The following is a 19,179-nucleotide window of genomic DNA, read 5'->3' as shown; positions in this document are numbered from 1 at the left end:
ACGGGAAAGGGGTTGTGTCCAATGGGATTGTGTTCAGTGGGAGTGAACGGGAAGGGGATTGGGTCCATTGGTATTGTCTACAGTGGGAGTAAGAGGGAAGGGGTTTGTAATTAGGAATGTGTACAGTGGGAGTGAACGGGAAGTGATTTGGATTTGGGATTGTGTACAGAAGGAGTGAATGGGAAGGGGTTTGTTTCCATTGGGATTGAGTACACTGGGAGTGAACGGGAAGTGTTTTGGTTCCATTGGGTTTGTGTACAGTGGGAGTGAACAGGAAGGGGTTTGGGATTGGTATTGTGTACAGTGGGAGTGAACGGGAAGGGCATAGGTTCCATTGGGATTGTGTACAGTGGGAGTGAACGGGAAGGGGATTGTGTCCATTGGGATTGGAAACAATGGGAATGAACAGTAAGGAGTTTCGGTCCATTGCGATTGTGTACAGTGGGAGTGAACAGGAAGGGGTTTGGGTCCATTGGGATTGTTTACAGTGGGAGTGAATAGGAAGGGGTTTGTGTCCATTGGGATTGTGAACACTTGGAGTGAACGGGAAGTGGTTTGGTTTCATTGGGATTGTGTACATTGGGAGTGAATAGGAATGTGTTTATGTTCATTGGGATTGTGTAGATTTGGAGTGAATGGGAAGGGGTTTGGGAAATTGGGATTGTGTACAGTGGGAGTGAACGGGAAGGGGTTTGGGTCCATTGGGATATTGTGCAGTAGGAGTGAATGGGAAGGGGTTTGTGTCCATTGTGATTGTGTATAATGTTAGTGAGCGGGAAGGAGTTTGGATCCATTGGGATTGTGTACAGTGGGAGTGAACGTGAATTTTTTTGGGTCCATTGGGATTGTGTACAGTTGGATTGAAGAAGAAGCGGTTTGGTTTCATTGGGATTGTGTACAGTGCAAGTGACCAGGAAGGGTTTTGGGTCCATTGGGATTGTGTGCAGTGGGAGTGAATGGGAAGGGGTTTGGGTCCATTGGGATTGTGTACAGTGGGTGTGAACGGGAAGGGGTTTGTGTACTTTGGGATTGTGTACAGTGGGATAAACGGGTAGGGATTTGGAATTGGGATTGTGTACAGTAGGAGTGAACGGGAAGGGATTTGTGTCCATTGGGATTGAGTACAGTGGGAGTGAACGGGAAGGGTTTTGCTTCCATTGCGATTGTGTACAGTGGGAGGGAGTGGGAAGGGAAATGTTTCCATGGGTATTGTGTACAGTGGGGGTGAATGAAAAGGCGTTTGTGTTCTTTGGGATTCTGTACAGTGGGATTGAACGGGAAGGGGTTCTTGTCCATTGGGATTGGATACTGTAGAATTGAACGGGAAGGGGTTTGTGTCCTTTAGGCTTGTGTACAGTGGGAGGGAACGTGTAGGGGTTTGGGTCCTTTGGGATTGTGTAAAGTTGGAGTGAACAGGAAGGGGTTTGGGATAGGGATTGTGTACAGTGGGAGTGAACGGGATGGGCTTTGGGACCATTGGCATTGTGTACAGTGGGAGTGAACAGGAAGGGGTTTGGGTCCATTGGGATTGTGTACAGTGGGAGTGTACAGGAAGGGGTTTGGGTCCATTGGGATTGTGTACAGTGGGAGTGTACAGGAAGGGATTTTTTGTTCTTTGGGTTTGTGCACAGTTGGAGTGAATGCGAAGGGGTTTGGTTCCATTGGGATTGTGTAGAGTGGGAGTGAATGGGAAGGGGTTTGGTTCCATTGGGATTGTGTACAGTGGGAGTGAACGGGAAAGGGGTTGTGTCCAATGGGATTGTGTTCAGTGGGAGTGAACGGGAAGGGGATTGGGTCCATTGGTATTGTCTACAGTGGGAGTAAGAGGGAAGGGGTTTGTAATTAGGAATGTGTACAGTGGGAGTGAACGGGAAGTGATTTGGATTTGGGATTGTGTACAGAAGGAGTGAATGGGAAGGGGTTTGTTTCCATTGGGATTGAGTACACTGGGAGTGAACGGGAAGTGTTTTGGTTCCATTGGGTTTGTGTACAGTGGGAGTGAACAGGAAGGGGTTTGGGATTGGTATTGTGTACAGTGGGAGTGAACGGGAAGGGCATAGGTTCCATTGGGATTGTGTACAGTGGGAGTGAACGGGAAGGGGATTGTGTCCATTGGGATTGGAAACAATGGGAATGAACAGTAAGGAGTTTCGGTCCATTGCGATTGTGTACAGTGGGAGTGAACAGGAAGGGGTTTGGGTCCATTGGGATTGTTTACAGTGGGAGTGAATAGGAAGGGGTTTGTGTCCATTGGGATTGTGAACACTTGGAGTGAACGGGAAGTGGTTTGGTTTCATTGGGATTGTGTACATTGGGAGTGAATAGGAATGCGTTTATGTCCATTGGGATTGTGTAGATTTGGAGTGAATGGGAAGGGGTTTGGGAAATTGGGATTGTGTACAGTGGGAGTGAACGGGAAGGGGTTTGGGTCCATTGGGATATTGTGCAGTAGGAGTGAATGGGAAGGGGTTTGTGTCCATTGTGATTGTGTATAGTGTTAGTGAGCGGGAAGGAGTTTGGATCCATTGGGATTGTGTACAGTGGGAGTGAACGGGAATTGTTTTGGGTCCATTGGGATTGTGTACAGTTGGATTGAAGAAGAAGCGGTTTGGTTTCATTGGGATTGTGTACAGTGCAAGTGACAAGGAAGGGGTTTGGGTCCATTGGGATTGTGTGCAGTGGGAGTGAATGGGAAGGGGTTTGGGTCTATTGGGATTGTGTACAGTGGGTGTGAACGGGAAGGGGTTTGTGTCCATTGGGATTGAGTACAGTGGGAGTGAACGGGAAGGGTTTTGCTTCCATTGCGATTGTGTACAGTGGGAGGGAGTGGGAAGGGAAATGTTTCCATGGGTATTGTGTACAGTGGGGGTGAATGAAAAGGCGTTTGTGTTCTTTGGGATTCTGTACAGTGGGATTGAACGGGAAGGGGTTCTTGTCCATTGGGATTGGAAAAAGTAGAATTGAACGGGAAGTGGTTTGTGTCCTTTAGGCTTGTGTACAGTGGGAGGGAACAGGTAGGGGTTTGGGTCCTTTGGGATTGTGTAAAGTGGGAGTGAACAGGAAGGGGTTTGGGATAGGGATTGTGTACAGTGGGAGTGAACGGGATGGGCTTTGGGACCATTGGGATTGTGTACAGTGGGAGTGAACAGGAAGGGGTTTGGGTCCATTGGGATTGTGTACAGTGGGAGTGTACAGGAAGGGGTTTTTTGTTCTTTGGGTTTGTGCAGAGTTGGAGTGAATGCGAAGGGGTTTGGTTCCATTGGGATTGTGTACAGTGGGAGTGAATGGGAAGGGGTTTGGGTCCATTGGGATTGTGTACAGTGGGAGTGAACGGGAAAGGGTTTGGGTCCATTGGGATTGTCTACAGTGGGAGTAAGAGGGAAGGGGTTTGTAATTAGGATTGTGTACAGTGGGAGTGAACGGGAAGTGATTTGGATTTGGGATTGTGTACAGAAGGAGTGAACGGGAAGTATTTTGGTTCCGTTGGGTTTGTGTACCGTGGGAGTGAACAGGAAGGGGTTTGGGATTGGTATTGTGTACAGTGGGAGTGAACGGGAAGGGCATAGGTTCCATTGCGATTGTGTACAGTGGGAGTGAACGGGAAGGGGATTGTGTCCATTGGGATTGGAAACAATGGGAATGAACAGTAAGGAGTTTCGGTCCATTGCGATTGTGTACAGTGGGAGTGAACAGGAAGGGGTTTGGGTCCTTTGGGATTGTTTACAGTGGGAGTGAACAGGAAGGGCCTTGGGTCCATTGGGATTGTGTACAGTGGGAGTGAACAGCAAGGGGTTTGGGTCCATTGAGATTGTGTACAGTGGTAGTGAACAGGAAGGGATTTGCGTCCATTTGGATTGTGTACAGTGTGGAGTGAACGAGATGGGCTTTGGGTCCATTGGGATTGTGTACAGTGAGAGTGAACAGGAAGGGGTTTGGGTCCATTGGGATTGTGTACAGTGGGAGTCTACAGGAAGGGGTTTTTTGTTCTTTGGGATTGTGCACAGTTGGAGTGAATTCGAAGGGGTTTGGTTCAATTGGGATTGTGTACAGTGGGAGTGAATGGGAAGGGGTTTGGGTCCATTGGGATTGTGTACAGTGGGAGTGAACGGGAAAGGGTTTGTGTCCAATGGGATTGTATTCAGTGGGAGTGAACGGGAAGGGGTTTGGGTCAATTGGGATTGTCTACAGTGGGAGTGAGAGGGAAGGGGTTTGTAATTAGGATTGTGTACACTGGGAGTTAAAGTGATTTGATTTGGATTTGGGATTGTGTTCAGAAGGAGTGAACGGTTGGGGGTTTGCGTCCATTGGGTTTGTGAACATTGGGATTGAACGCGAAGTGGTTTGGTTCCATTGGGCTTGTGTACAGTGGGAGTTAACGGGAATGAGTTTGTGTCCATTCGGATATAGTACAGTGGGAGAGAACGGGAAGGGGTTTGTTTCCATTGGGATAGTGTACAGTGGGAGTGAACGGGAAGGTTTATGTGTCCATTGGGATTGCATATAGTGGGATTGAATGGGAAAGTATTTGCGTCCATTGGGATTGTGTACAGTGGGAGTGAATGGGAAGAAGTTTGTGTCCATTGGGATTGTGTACAGTGGGAGTGAACGGGAAGGTGTTTGGTTTCATTGTGACTGTGTACAGTGGGAGTGAATGGGAAGGGGTTTTGCTCCTTTGAGATTGTGCACAGTGGGAATCAGCGTGAAGGGGTTTGGAATTGGGATTGTGTACAGTAGGAGTGAACGGGAAGGGGTTTGTGTCCATTGGGCTTGTGTACAGTGGGAGTGAACGGGAAGGGGTTTGAGCCCATTGGGATTGTGTACAATGGGAGTGAACGAGATGGGCTTTGGGTCCATTGGGATTGTATACAGTGAGAGTGAACAGGAAGGGGTTTGGGTCCATTGAGATTGTGTACAGTGGGAGTGTACAGGAAGGGGTTTTTTGTTCTTTGGGTTTGTGCACAGTTGGAGTGAATTCGAAGGGGTTTGGTTCCTTTGGGATTGTGTACAGTGGGAGTGAATGGGAAGGGGTTTGGGTCCATTGGGATTGTGTACAGTGGGAGTGAACGGGAAAGGGTTTGTGTCCAATGGGATTGTGTTCAGTGGGAGTGAACGGGAAGGGATTTGTTTCCATTGGGATTGTCTACAGTGGGAGTTAGAGGGAAGGGGTTTGTAATTAGGATTGTGTACTTTGGGAGTGAACGGGAAGTGATTTGGATTTGGGATTGTGTACAGAAGGAGTAAACGGGAAGGGGTTTGTGTCCATTTGGATTGAGTACACTGGGAGTGAACGGGAAGGGTTTTGGTTCCATTGGGATTGTGTACAGTGGGAGTGAATAGGAAGGGGTTTGGGATTGGGATTGTGTACAGTGGGAGTGAACGGGAAGGGGATTGTGTCCATTGGGATTGGAAACAATGGGAATGAACAGTAAGGAGTTTCGGTCCATTGCGATTGTGTACAGTGGGAGTGAACAGGAAGGGGTTCTGGGTCCATTGGGATTGTTTACAGTGGGAGTGAATAGGAAGGTGTTTGTGTCCATTGGGATTGTGAACACTTGGAGTGAACGGGAAGTGGTTTGGTTCCATTGGGATTGTGTACATTGGGAGTGAATAGGAATGCCTTTGTGTCCATTGGGATTGTGTACAGTTGGAGTGAATGGGAAGGGGTTTGGGTCATTGGGATTGTGTACAGTGGGAGTGAACGGGAAGGGGTTTGGGTCCATTGGGATATTGTGCAGTAGGAGTGAATGGGAAGGGGTTTGTGTCCATTGTGATTGTGTATAGTGTTAGTGAGCGGGAAGGAGTTTGGATCCATTGGGATTGTGTAAAGTGGGAGTGAACGGGAATTGTTTTGGGTCCATTGGGATTGTGTAAAGTTGGATTGAAGCAGAAGTGGTTTGGTTCCATTGGGATTGTGTACAGTGCAAGTGACCAGGAAGGGGTTTGGGTCCATTAGGATTGTGTAAAGTGGGAGTGAATGGGAAGGGGTTGGTTTCATTGGGACTGTGTACAGTGGGAGTGAATGGGAAGGGGTTTTGCTCCATTGAGATTGTGCACAGTGGGAATCACCGTGAAGGGGTTTGGAATTGGGATTGTGTACAGTAGGAGTGAACGGGAAGCGGTTTGTGTCCATTGGGATTGTGTACAGTGGGAATGAACTGGAAGGGGTTTGTTTCCATTGAGATTGTGTACAGTGGGAGTGAACGGGAAGGGGTTTGGTTCCATTGGGATTGTGTGCAGTGGGAGTGAAAGGGAAGGGGTTTGGGTCCATTGGGATTGTGTACAGTGGGTGTGAACGGGAAGGGGTTTGTGTACTTTGGGATTGTGTACAGTGGGATAAACGGGAAGGGATTTGGAATTGGGATTGTGTACAGTAGGAGTGAAAGGGAAGGGGTTTGGGTCCATTGGGATTGTGTACAGTGGGAGTGAACAGGAAGGGTTTTGGGATAGGGATTGTGTACAAAGGGAGTGAACGGGAAGGGGTGTGTGTCCAATGGGATTCTGTACAGTAGCTGTGAACAGTTAGTGGTTTGTGTCCATTGGGATTGGGTACAAAGGGAGTGAACTGGAAGGGTTTTGGGTCCATTGGGTTTGTGTACAGTGGGAGTGTACAGGAAGGGGTTTTTTGTTCTTTGGGTTTGTGCACAGTTATAGTGAATGCGAAGGGGTTTGGTTCCATTGGGATATTGTGCAGTAGGAGTGAATGGGAAAGGGTTTGTGTCCAATGGGATTGTGTTCAGTGGGAGTGAACGGGAAGGGGTTTGGTTCCATTGGGATTGTCTACAGTGGGAGTTAGAGGGAAGGGGTTTGCAATTAGCATTGTGTACAGTGGGAGTGAACGGGAAGTGATTTGGAATTGGGATTGTGTACAGTAGGAGTGAACGGGAAGGGATTTGTGTCCATTGGGATTGAGTACAGTGGGAGTGAACGGGAAGGGTTTTGCTTCCATTGCGATTGTGTACAGTGGGAGGGAGTGGGAAGGGAAATGTTTCCACGGGTATTGTGTACAGTGGGGGTGAATGAAAAGGCGTTTGTGTCCTTTGGGATTCTGTACAGTGGGAGTGAACGGGAAGGGGTTCTTGTCCATTGGGATTGGGTACAGTAGAATTGAACGGGAAGGGGTTTGTGTCCATTAGGATTGTGTACAGTGGGAGGGAACGTGTAGGGGTTTGGTTCCTTTGGGATTGTGTAAAGTGGGAGAGAACAGGAAGGGGTTTGGGATTGGGATTGTGTACAGTGGGAGTGAACGGGAAGGGGTTTGGGTCCATTGGGATTGTGTACAGTGGGAGTGAACAGGAAGGGGTTTGGGTCCATTGGGATTGTGTACAGTGGGAGTGAACGGGAAGGGGGTTGGATCCATTGGGATTGTGTACAGTGGGTGTGAACGGGATGGGCTTTGGGACCATTGGGATTGTGTACAGTGGGAGTGAACGGGAAGGGGTTTGGGTCCATTGGGATTGTGTACAGTGGGAGTGTACAGGAAGGGGTTTTTTGTTCTTTGGGTTTGTGCACAGTTGGAGTGAATGCGAAGGGGTTTGGTTCCATTGGGATTGTGTACAGTGGGAGTAAATGGGAAGGGGTTTGGGTCCATTGGGATTGTGTACAGTGGGAGTGAACGGGAAAGGGTTTGTGTCCAATGGGATTGTGTTCAGTGGGAGTGAACGGGAAGGGGTTTGGTTCCATTGGGATTTTCTACAGTGGGAGTTAGAGGGAAGGGGTTTGTAATTAGGATTGTGTACAGTGGGAGTGAACGGGAAGTGATTTGGATTTGGGATTGTGCACAGAAGGAGTGAACGGGAAGGGGTTTGTGTCCATTGGGATTGAGTACACTGGGAGTGAACGGGAAGGGTTTTGGTTCCATTGGGATTGTGTACAGTGGGAGTGAACAGGAAGGGGTTTGGGATTGGTATTGTGTACAGTGGGAGTGAACGGGAAGGGCTTAGGATCCATTGGGATTGTGTACAGCGGGAGTGAACGGGAAGGGGATTGTGTCCATTGGGATTGGAAACAATGGGAATGAACAGTAAGGAGTTTCGGTCCATTGCGATTGTGTACAGTGGGAGTGAACAGGAAGGTGTTTGGGGCCATTGGGATTGTTTACAGTGAGAGTGAACAGGAAGGGCCTTGGGTCCATTGAGATTGTGCACAATGGTCGTGAACAGGAAGGGGTTTGTGTCCATTTGGATTGTGTACAGTGTGGAGTGAACGAGATGGGCTTTGGGTCCATTGGGATTGTGTACAGTGAGAGTGAACAGGAAAGGTTTTATGTCCAATGGGATTGTATTCAGTGGGAGTGAACGGGAAGCGGTTTGGGTCCATTGGGATTGTCTACAGTAGGAGTGAGAGGGAAGGAGTTTGTAATTAGGATTGTGTTCAGTGGGAGTGAACGGGAAGGGGTTTGGGTCCATTGGGATTGTCTACAGTGGGAGTGAGAGGGAAGGGGTTTGTAATTAGGATTGTGTACAGTGGGAGTGAACGGGAAGTGATTTGGATTTGGGATTGTGTTCAGTAGGAGTGAACGGGTAGGGGTTTGCGTCCATTGGGTTTGTGAACACTGGGATTGAACGGGAAGTGGTTTGGTTCCATTGGGCTTGTGTACAGTGGGAGTGAACGGGAATGCGTTTGTGTCCATTCGGATATAGTACAGTGGGAGAGAACGGGAAGGGGTTTGTGTCGATTGGGATAGTGTACAGTGGGAGTGAACGGGCAGGTTTTTGTGTCCATTGGGATTGCATATAGTGGGATTGAATGGGAATGTATTTGCGTCCATTGGGATTGTGTACAGTGGGAGTGAATGGGATGAATTTTGTGTCCATTGGGATTGTGTACAGTGGGAAAGAACTGGAAGGGGTTTGTGTTCATAGGGATTGAGTACAGTGGGAGTGAACGGGAAGGGTTTTGGTTTCATTGGGACTGTGTACAGTGGGAGTGAATGGGAAGGGGTTTTGCTCCTTTGAGATTGTGCCTAGTGGGAATCAGCGTGAAGGGGTTTGGAATTGGGATTGTGTACAGTAGGAGAGAACGGGAAGGGGTTTGTGTCCATTGGGATTGTGTACAGTGGGAGTGAACTGGTAGGGGTTTGTTTCCATTGAGATTGTGTACAGTGGGAGTCAACGGGAAGCGGTTTGGTTCCATTGGGATTGTGTGCAGTGGGAGTGAATGGGAAGGGGTTTGGGTCCATTGGGATTGTGTACAGTGGGAGTGAACGGGAATGCATTTGTGTCCATTCGGATATAATACAGTGGGAGAGAACGGGAAGGGGTTTGTGTCCATTGGGATTGTGTACAGTGGGAGTGAATGGGAAGAAGTTTGTGTCCATTAGGATTGTGTACAGTGGGAAAGAACTGGAAGGGGTTTGTGTCCATTGGGATTGTGTACAGTGGGAGTGAACGGGAAGGGGTTTGGTTGCATTGGGATTGTTTACATTGGGAATGATGGGAAGGGGTTTGGTTCCATTGAGATTGTGAACAGTGGGAGTGCAGGGAGGGGATTTGGAATTGTGATTGTTTAGATTGGGAGCAAGCTGGAAGGGGTTTGTGTCCTTTGGGATTGTGTACAGTGGGAGTGAACGGGAAGCGGTTTGGGTGCATTGGGATTGTGCACAGTGGGAGTGAACTGGAAGGAGGTTTGGTTCATTGCGATTGTGTATAGTGGGAGTGAACGGTAAGGGGTTTGAGTCCAATGGGATTGTGAACACTGGGAGTGAACGGGAAGTGGTTTGGTGCCATTGCGATTGCATACATTGGGAGTGAAAGGGTATGTCTTTGTGTCCATTCGGATTGTGTACAGTGGGAGTGAATGGTAAGGGGTTTGGGTCCATTGGGATTGTGTACAGTGGGAGTGAATAGGAAGGGTTTTGTGTCCATTGGGATTGTGAACACTGGGAGTGAACGGGAAGTGGTTTGGTTCCATTGGGATTGGGTACATTGAGAGTGATTAGGAATGTGTTTGTGTCCATTGGGATTGTGTACAGTTGGAGTGAATGGGAAGGGGTTTGGGTCATTAGGATTGTGTACAGTGGGAGTGAACGGGAAGGGGTTTGGGTCCATTGGGATATTGTGCAGTAGGAGTGAATGGGAAGGGGTTTGTGTCCATTGTGATTGTGTACAGTGTTAGTGAGCAGGAAGGAGTTTGGATCCATTGGGATTGTGTACAGTGGGAGTGAACGTGAATTTTTTTGGGTCCATTGGGATTGTGTACAGTTGGATTGAAGAAGAAGTGGTTTGGTTCCATTGGGATTGTGTACAGTGCGAGTGACCAGGAAGGGGTTTGGGTCCATTAGTATTGTGTACTGTGGGAGTGAATGGGAAGGGGTTTGGTTTCATTGGGACTGTGTACAGTGGGAGTGAATGGGAAGGTGTTTTGCTCCATTGAGATGGTGCACAGTGGGAATCAGCGTGAAGGGGTTTGGAATTGGGATTGTGTACAGTAGGAGTGAACGGGGAGGGGTTCGTGTCCAGTGGCATTGTGTACAGTGGGAGTGAACTGGAAGGGGTTTGTTTCCATTGAGATTGTGTACAGTGGGAGTGAACGGGAAGGGGTTTGGTTCCATTGGGATTGTGTGCAGTGGGAGTGAACGGGAAGGGGTTTGGGTCCATTGGGATTGTGTACAGCGGGAGTGAATGGGAAGAAGTTTGTGTCCATTGGGATTGTGTACAGTGGGAAAGAACTGGAAGGGGTTTGTGTCCATTGGGATTGAGTACAGTGGGAGTGAACGGGAAGGGATTTGGTTTCATTGGGACTGTGTACAGTGGGAGTGAATGGGAAGGGGTTTTGCTCCTTTGAGATTGTGCACAGTGGGAATCAGCATGAAAGGGTTTGGAATTGGGATTGTGTACAGTAGGAGTGAACGGGAAGGGGTTTGTGTCCATTGGGATTGTGTGCAGTTGGAGTGAATGGGAAGGGGTTTGGGTCCATTGGGATTGTGTACAGTGGGAGTGAACGAGAATGCGTTTGTGTCCATTCGGATATAATACAGTGGGAGAGAACGGGAAGGGGTTTGTGTCCATTGGGATTGTGTACAGTGGGAGTGAATGGGAAGAGGTTTGTGTCCATTGGGATTGTGTACAGTGGGAAAGAACTGGAAGGGGTTTGTGTACATTGGGATTGTGTACAGTGGGATTGAACAGGAAGGGCTTTGGTTGCATTGGGATTGTTTACAGTGGGAATGATGGGAAGGGGTTTGGTTCCATTGGGATTGTGTACAGTGGGAGTGAACGGGAAGGGGTTTGGGTCCATTGGGATTTTGTACAGTGGGAGTGAACGGGAAGGGGTTTGTGTACATTGGGATTGTGTACAGTGGGATAAACGGGAAGGCATTTGGAATTGGGATTGTGTACAGTAGGAGTGAATGGGAAGGGATTTGTGTCCATTGGGATTGAGTACAGTGGGAGTGAACGGGAAGGGTTTTGCTTTATTGCGATTGTGTACAGTGGGAGGGAGTGGGAAGGGAAATGTTTCCATGGGTATTGTGTACAGTGGGGGTGAATGAAAAGGCGTTTGTATCCATTAGGATTGTGTACAGTGGGAGGAACGGGTAGGGGTTTGGGTCCATTGGGATTGTGTAAAGTGGTAGTGAACAGGAAGGAGTTTGGGATTGGGATTGTGTACAGTGGGACTGAATGGGAAGGGGTTTGTGTCCATTGGGATTGTTTACTTTAGGTGTGAACGGTAAGTGGTTTGTGTCCATTGGGATTGGGTACAGTGGGAGTGAACTGGAAGGGGTTTGGGTCCATTGGGATTGTGTACAGTGGGAGTGAACGAGATGGGCTTTGGGACCATTGGGGTTGTGTACAGTGAGAGTGAACAGGAAGGGGTTTGTGTCAAAAGGGATTGTCTACAGTGGGAGTGTAGAGGAAGGGGTTTTTTGTTCTTTGGGATTGTGCACAGTTGGAGCGAATTCGAAGGGGTTTGGTTCCATTGTGATTGTGTACAGTGGGAATGAATGGGAAGGGGTTTGGGTCCTTTGGGATTGTGTACAGTGGGAGTGAAAGGGAAAGGTTTTATGTCCAGTGGGATTGTGTTCAGTGGGAGTGAACGGGAAGGGGTTTGGGTCCATTGGGATTGTCTACAGTGGGAGTGAGACGGAAGGGGTTTGTAATTAGGATTGTGTACAGTAGGAGTGAACGGGAAGTGACTTGGATTTGGGATTGTGTACAGTAGGAGTGAACGGGAAGGGGTTTGTGTCCATTGGGTTTGTGAACACTGGGATTGAACGGGAAGGGGTTTGGTTCCATTGGGCTTGTGTACAGTGGGAGTGAACGGGAATGCGTTTGTGTCCATTCGGATATAGTACAGTGGGAGAGAACGGGAAGGGGTTTGTGTCCATTGGGATAGTGTACAGTGGGAGTGAACGGGAAGGTTTTTGTGCCCATTGCGATTGCATATAGTGGGATTAAATGGGAATGTGCTTGCGTCCATTGGGCTTGTGTACAGTGGGAGTGAATGGGAAGAAGTTTGTGTCCATTGGGATTGTGTACAGTGGGAAAGAACTGGAAGGGGTTTGTGTCCATTGGGATTGTGTACAGTGGGAGTGAACGGGAAGGGGTTTGGTTGCATTTGGATTGTGTACATTGGGAATGATGGGAAGGGGTTTTGTTCCATTGAGATTGTGAACAGTGGGAGTGAAGGGAGGGGATTCGGAATTGGGATTGTTTACAGTGGGAGCAAGCTGGAAGGGGTTTGTGTCCTTTGGGATTGTGTACAGTGGGAGTGAACGGGAATGGGTTTGGTTAAATTGGGATTGTGTACATTGGGAATGATGGGAAGGGATTTGTTCCATTGGGATTGTGTACAGTTGGAGTGAATTGGTTGGGATTTGGAATTGGGATTGTGTACAGTTGGAGTGAATGGGAATGGGTTTGGTTAAATTGGGATTGTGTACAGTGGGAATGATTGCAAGGGGTTTGGTTCCATTTGGATTATGTACAGTGGGAGTGAACGTGATGTGGTTTGGGTCCATTGGGATTGTGTACAGTGGGACTGAACGGGAAGGGGTTTGGGTCCATTGGGATTGCATACAGTGTTAGTGAATGGCCATGTGTTTGTGTCCATTGGCATTGTGTACAGTGGGAGTGAACAGTAAGGGGTTTGGGATTGGGATTGTGTACAGTTGGAGTGAACTGGAAGGGGTTTGGTTCCATTGGGATTGTGTACAGTGGGAGTGAACGGGAAGGTGTTTGGGTCCATTGGGATTGTGTACAGTGTGAGTGAACTGGAAGGGGTTTGGGTCAATTTGGATTGTGTACAGTGGGATTGAATGAAAGGGGTTTGTGTCCATTGGGATTGTGTACAGTGGGAGTGAACGGGAAGGGGTTTGTGTCCATTGGGTTTGTGTACATTGGGAGTGAACGGGTAGGGGTTTTGGTCCATTGGGATTGTGTACAGTGGGAGTGAACGGGAAGGGGTTTGTTTCCATTGGGATTGTGTACAGTGGGATTGAATGGGAATGAGTTTGTGTCCATTGGGATTGTGTACAGTGGGAGTGGACGGGAAGGATTTGTGTCCATTGGGATTGTGTACAGTGGGATTGAAGTGGAAGGGGTTTGTGTCTATTGGCATGGTGTTCAGTGGGTGTGAACAGGAAGGGGTTTGTTTCCATTGGGATTGTGTAAAGCGGGAGTGAACAGGATAGGGTTTGTGTCCATTGGATTTGTGGAAAGTGTGAGTGAACGGGAATGAGTGTGTGTCCATTGGGATTGTCTACAGTGAGAGTGAAAGGGAAGGGGTTTGGGTGCATTGGGATTGTGCTCAGTGGGAATGAACGGGAATGAGTTTGTGTCCTTTGGGATTGTGTGCAGTGGGACTAAACGTGAAAGGTTTTGGGTCCATTGGGATTATGTACATTTGGACTGAACGGGAAGGGGTTTGTGTCCATTGGGATTGTGTACGGTGGGAGTGAACGGGAAGGGTTTTGTGTCCATTGGGATTCTGTACAGTGGGAGTGATCGGGAAGGTGTTTGTGTCAATTGGGATTGTGTACAGTGGGATGAACGGGAAGGGATTTGGAATTGGGATTGTGTTCATTAGAAGTGAACGGGAAAGGATTTGTGTCCATTGGGATTGAGTACACTGGGAGTGAACGGGAAGGGTTTTGGTTCCATTGGGATTGTGTACAGTGGGAGTGAACAGGAAGGGGTTTGGGATTGGTATTGTGTACAGTGGGAGTGAACGGGAAGGGGTTAGGTTCCATTGGGATTGTGTACAGTGGGAGTGAACGGGAAGGGAATTGTGACCATTGGGATTGGAAAGATTGGGAATGAACAGTAAGGAGTTTCGGCCCATTGCGATTGTGTACAGTGGGAGTTTACAGGAAGGGGTTTTAGGTCCATTGGGTTTGTTTACAGTGGGAGTGAACAGGAAGGGCCTTGGGTCCATTGGGATTGTGTACAGTGGGAGTGAACAGGAAGGGCCTTGGGTCCATTGGGATTGTGTACAGTGGGAGTGAACAGGAAGGGGTTTGGGTCCATTGAGATTGTGTACAGTGGGAGTGAACAGGAAGGGGTTTGCGTCCATTTGGATTGTCTACAGTCGGTGTGAACGGGAAGGGGTTTGCGTCCATTTGGATTGTGTACAGTGGGTATGAACGGGAAGGGGTTTGCGTCCATTTGGATTGTGTACAGTGGGCGTGAATGGGAAGGGTTTTGGGTCCACTGGGATTGTGTACAGTGGGAGTGAATGGGAAGGGGTTTGTGTCCTTTGGGATTTTGTACCGTGCGATAAACAGGAAGGGATTTGGAATTGGGGTTTTGTACATTATTAGTGAACGGGAAGGGATTTGTGTCGATTGGGATTGTTTACAGTGGGATTGAACGGGAAGGGGTTTGATGTACATCGGGATTGTGTACAGTGGGAGTGGACGGGAAGGGTTTTGGTTCCATTGGGATTGTGTAGTTGGAGTGAGTGGGAAGGGAAATATTTCCATGGGTATTGTGTACAGTGGGAGTGAATGGAAAGGGGTTTGTGTCCTTTGGGATTGTGTACAGTTGGAGTGAACTGGAAGGGGTTTGGGTCCATTGGGATTGTGTACATTGGGAGTGAACGGAAAGGGGTTTGTGTCCATTGGGATTGTGTAAAGTGGGAGTGAACGAGAAGGGATTTGGGTGCATTGGGATTGTGCTCAGTGGGAATGAACGGGAATGAGTTTGGGACCTTTGGGATTGTGTACAGTGGGAGTAAACGGGAAAGGGTTTGGTTCCATTAGGATTGTGTACAGTGGGAGTGATCGGGAAGGGGTTTTTGTCAGTTGGGATTGTGTACAGTGGGATAAACAGGAAGGGAATTGGAATTGGGATTGTGTTCAGTAGGAGTGAACGGGAAAGAATTTGTGTGCATTGGGATTGTGTACAGTGGTAGTGAACGGGAAGGGTTTTGGTTCCATTGGGATTGTGTACAGTGGGAGTGAACGGGAAGGGGATTGTGTCCATTGGGATTGTGTACAGTGGGAGTGAACGGGAAGGGGTTTGGGTCCATTGGGATTGTGTACAGTGGGAGTGAATGGGAAATGGTTTGGGTCCATTGGGATTGTGTACAGTGGGAGTGAACGGGAAGGGTTTTGTGTCCATTGGGATTGTGTACAGTGGGATTGAATGGGAATGAGTTTGTGTCCATTGGGATTGTGTACAGTGGGAGTCAACAGGAAGGGGTTTGTGTCCATTGGATTTGTGGACAGTGTGAGTGAACGGGAATGAGTTTGTGTCCATTGGGAATGTCTACAGTGGGAGTGAAAGGTAAGGGGTTTGCGTGCATTGGGATTGTGCTCAGTGGAAATGAACGGGAATGAGTTTGGGTCCTTTGGGATTGTGTACAGTGGGAGTAAATGGGAAAGGGTTTGGGTCCATTGGGATTGTGTACAGTGGGAGTGTTCGGGAAGGTGTTTGTGTCATTTGGGATTGTGTACTGTGGGAGTGAACAGGAAGGGGTTTGGGAAAGGTATTGTGTACAGTGGGAGTGAACGAGAAGGGTTTAGGTTCCATTGGGATTGTGTTCAGTGGGAGTGAACGGGAAGGGGATTGTCTCCATTGGGATTGGAAACAGTGGGAATGAACAGTAAGGAGTTTTGTTCCATTGCGATTGTGTACAGAGGGAGTTAGTGGGAAGGGAAATGTTTCCATGGGTATTCTGTACAGTGGGACTGAATGGGAAGGTGTTTGGATCCATTGGTTTTGTGTCCAGTGGGAGTGAACGGGAAGGGGTTTGGGACCATTTGGATGTTGTACAGTGGGAGTCAACATAAAGGCATTTGTTTCCATTGGGATTATGTACATTGGGAGTGAATGGAATCGGGTTTGTGTCCATTGGGTTTGTGAAAACTGGGATTGAACATGAAGGGGTTTTGTTCCATTGGGACTATGTACAGTGAGAGTGAACGGGAAGTGGTTTGTGTCCATTGGGATTCTGTACTCTGGGAGTGAACAGAAAAGGGTTTTTGTCCATTGGGATTCTGTACAGTGGGAGTGATTGGGAAGGGTTTTGGATCCATTGGGATTGTGTACAGTGGGAGTGAATGGGAAGGGGTTTGCGTCCATTGGGATTGTGTACAGTGGGATTGAATGAGAAGGGTTTTGTGTCCATTGGCATTGTGTACAGTGGGAGTGAACTGGAAGGGGTTTGTGTCCATTGGGATTGTGTACAAAGGGATTGAACGGGAATGGTTTTGGTTCCATTGGGATTGTGTACGGTGGGAGTGAACGGGAAGGGGTTTGTGTCCATTGGGATTGTGTACAAAGGGATTGAACGGGAAGTGGTTTGTGTCCATTGGGATTGTGTACAGTGGGAGAGAACGGGAAGTGGTTTGTGTCCATTGGGATTGTGTACAGTGGGAGTGAACGGGAAGGGTTTTGGTTCCATTGGGATTGTGTAAAGTGGGAGTGAGCTGGAAGGGATTTGGGTCCATTGGGATTGTGTAAAGTGGGAATGATCGGGAAGAGGTTTGAATCCATTGGGATTGCGCACAGTGGGAGTGAACGGGAAGCGATTTGGGTCCATTGGAATTATGTACAGTGGGAGTAAATGGTAAGTGTTTTTTGTCCATTCGGATTGTGTTCAGTGGGAGTGAACGGGAAGGGGTTTGCTTCCATTGTGATTGTGTAAAGTGGGAGTGAATCGGAAGGTGTTTGGGTCCAATGGGATTGTGTACAGTGGGAGTGAACGGGAAGGGGTTTGGGTCCATTGGGATTGTGTATGGTGGGAGTTAACGGGAATGGGTTTGCGTCCATTGGTATTGTGTACGGTGGGATTGAATGAGAAGGGTTTTGTGTCCATTGGGATTGTGTACAGTGGGAGTGAACTGGAATGGGTTTGGGTCCATTGGGATTGTGTAGAGAAGGATTGAATGGGAATGGTTTTGTGTTGATTGGGATTGTGTACAGTTGGAGTGAACGGGAAGGGTTTTGGTTCCATTGGGATTGTGTACCGTTGGAGGGAACTGGAAGGGGATTGGGTCCCTTGGTAGTGTGTACAGTGGGAGAGAACGGGAAGTGGTTTGTGTCCATTGGGATTGTGTACAGTGGGAGTGAAAGGGAAGGGGTTTGGTTCCATTGGGATTGTGTACAGTGGGAGTGAATGGGAAAGGTTTTGGGTCCATTGGAATTGTGTACAGTGGGAGTAAACGGGAAGTGTTTTTTGTCCATTGGGATTGTGTTCGATGGGAGTGAACGGGAAGGGGTTTGCTTCCATTGGGATTGTGTACAGTGGGAGTCAACGGGAAGGGGTTTGGGTCCATTGGGATTGTGTACAGTGGGAGTGAACGTGAAAGGGTTTGCTTCCATTGGGATTGTTTACAGTGGGATTGAACGGGAAGGGGTTTGGGTCCATTGGGATTGTGTACAGTGGGAGTGAACGGGAAGGGGTTTGGGTCCACTGGATTGTGTACAGTGGAAGTGAACATGAAGGGGTTTTTTTCCATTGGGATTGTGTACATTGGGAGTGAACGGGAAGGGGTTTGAGTCCATTGGGATTGAATGCAGTGGGAGTGAATGGGAAGGGCTTTGGGTCCATTGGAATTGTGTATGGTGGGAGTGAACGGGAAGGGGTTTGGATGCTTTGGGATTGTGTACAGTGGGAGTGAACAGGAAGTGGTTTGGTTCCATTGGGATTGTGTACACTGGGAGTGAAGGGGAAGGGGTTTGGGTCCATTGGGATTGTGTACAGTGGGAGTGAACGGGAAGGGGTTTGGTTCCTTTGGGATTGTGTACGGTGGGAGTGAATGAGAAGGGGTTTTTACTCTGTTCAATCCATTTGTTTGACAGATTGGGATTGTGAGTTCGGGATATGATGCCGCCTGTTCAGCTGACAACATGGGATACTACACCAACGTGGTCAGGATGATGGAGTGGGTCAGGGAAAAGGTCACCGACCTCCAGTTCGATTAGTGTTTGATCCCTGGGTTTAACCATCGTTCATCATTGATGATCTGAGACCTTCAAAAAAACAAAGCTTCACGAAAGGACAGCACCCTCCCCTTTCTCTCCCTCTCAGGGAGGTATCTGTACACTGACTGGTGTCTCTCAGCCCCTCTCTCTCTCAGGGAGATTTCTGTAGACTGACTGGTGTCTCTCAGTCCCTCTCTCTTTCAGGGAGATATCTGTACACTGACTGGTGTCTCTCAGTCCCTCTCTCTCAGGGAGATATCTGGACACGGACTGGTGTCTCTCAGTCCCTCTCTCTCTTAGAGACATATCTATACACTGACTGGTGTCTCTCAGTCCTTCTCTCTCAGGGAGATATCTGTACAGTGACTGGTGTCTCTCAGTCCCTCTCTCTCTCAGGGAGATATCTGTACACTGACTGGTGTCTCTCAGTCCCTCTCTCTCTCAGGATGATATCTGTACACTGACTGGTGTCTCTCATTCCCTCTCTCTCTCTCAGGGAGATATCTGTACATTGACTGGTGTCTCTCAGTCCCTCTCTTTCTCAGGGAGATATCTGTATACTGACTGGTGTCTCTCAGTCCCTCTCTCTCAGGGAGATGTCTGTACACTGACTGGTGTCTCTCAGTCCCTTGATCTCAGGGATATATCAGTACACTGACTGGTGTCTCTCAGTCCCCTCCCTCTCAAAGAGATATCTGTACACTGACTGGTGTCTCTCAGTCCCTCTCTCTCTCAGGGTGATATCTGTACACTGACTGGTGTCTCTCATTCCCTATCTCTCTCAGGGAGATATCTGTATACTTTCTGATGT

At 48.4% G+C, this 19,179-nt stretch overlaps 1 protein-coding gene across 1 annotated transcript in view; it reads left to right on the top strand.

Moving 5' to 3' along the window:
- Nucleotides 1-18,542, top strand: part of LOC121274821 (vitamin K-dependent protein C-like) — a 115,820-nt gene extending 97,278 nt beyond the window's left edge. The window contains exon 5 of the mRNA XM_041182184.1: nucleotides 18,246-18,542. Within this exon, the coding sequence (XP_041038118.1) occupies nucleotides 18,246-18,368 (123 nt within the window). The 3' untranslated portion in view covers nucleotides 18,369-18,542. The remainder of the gene's footprint in view (nucleotides 1-18,245) is intronic.
- Nucleotides 18,543-19,179: the final 637 nt, after the last annotated feature.

This window comes from Carcharodon carcharias, assembly GCF_017639515.1.
Source record: "Carcharodon carcharias isolate sCarCar2 chromosome 38 unlocalized genomic scaffold, sCarCar2.pri SUPER_38_unloc_3, whole genome shotgun sequence".
NCBI lineage: Eukaryota > Metazoa > Chordata > Chondrichthyes > Lamniformes > Lamnidae > Carcharodon > Carcharodon carcharias.
Note: the sequence above shows the minus strand (reverse complement) of the source record. Positions and strands in the feature narration are given on the sequence as shown.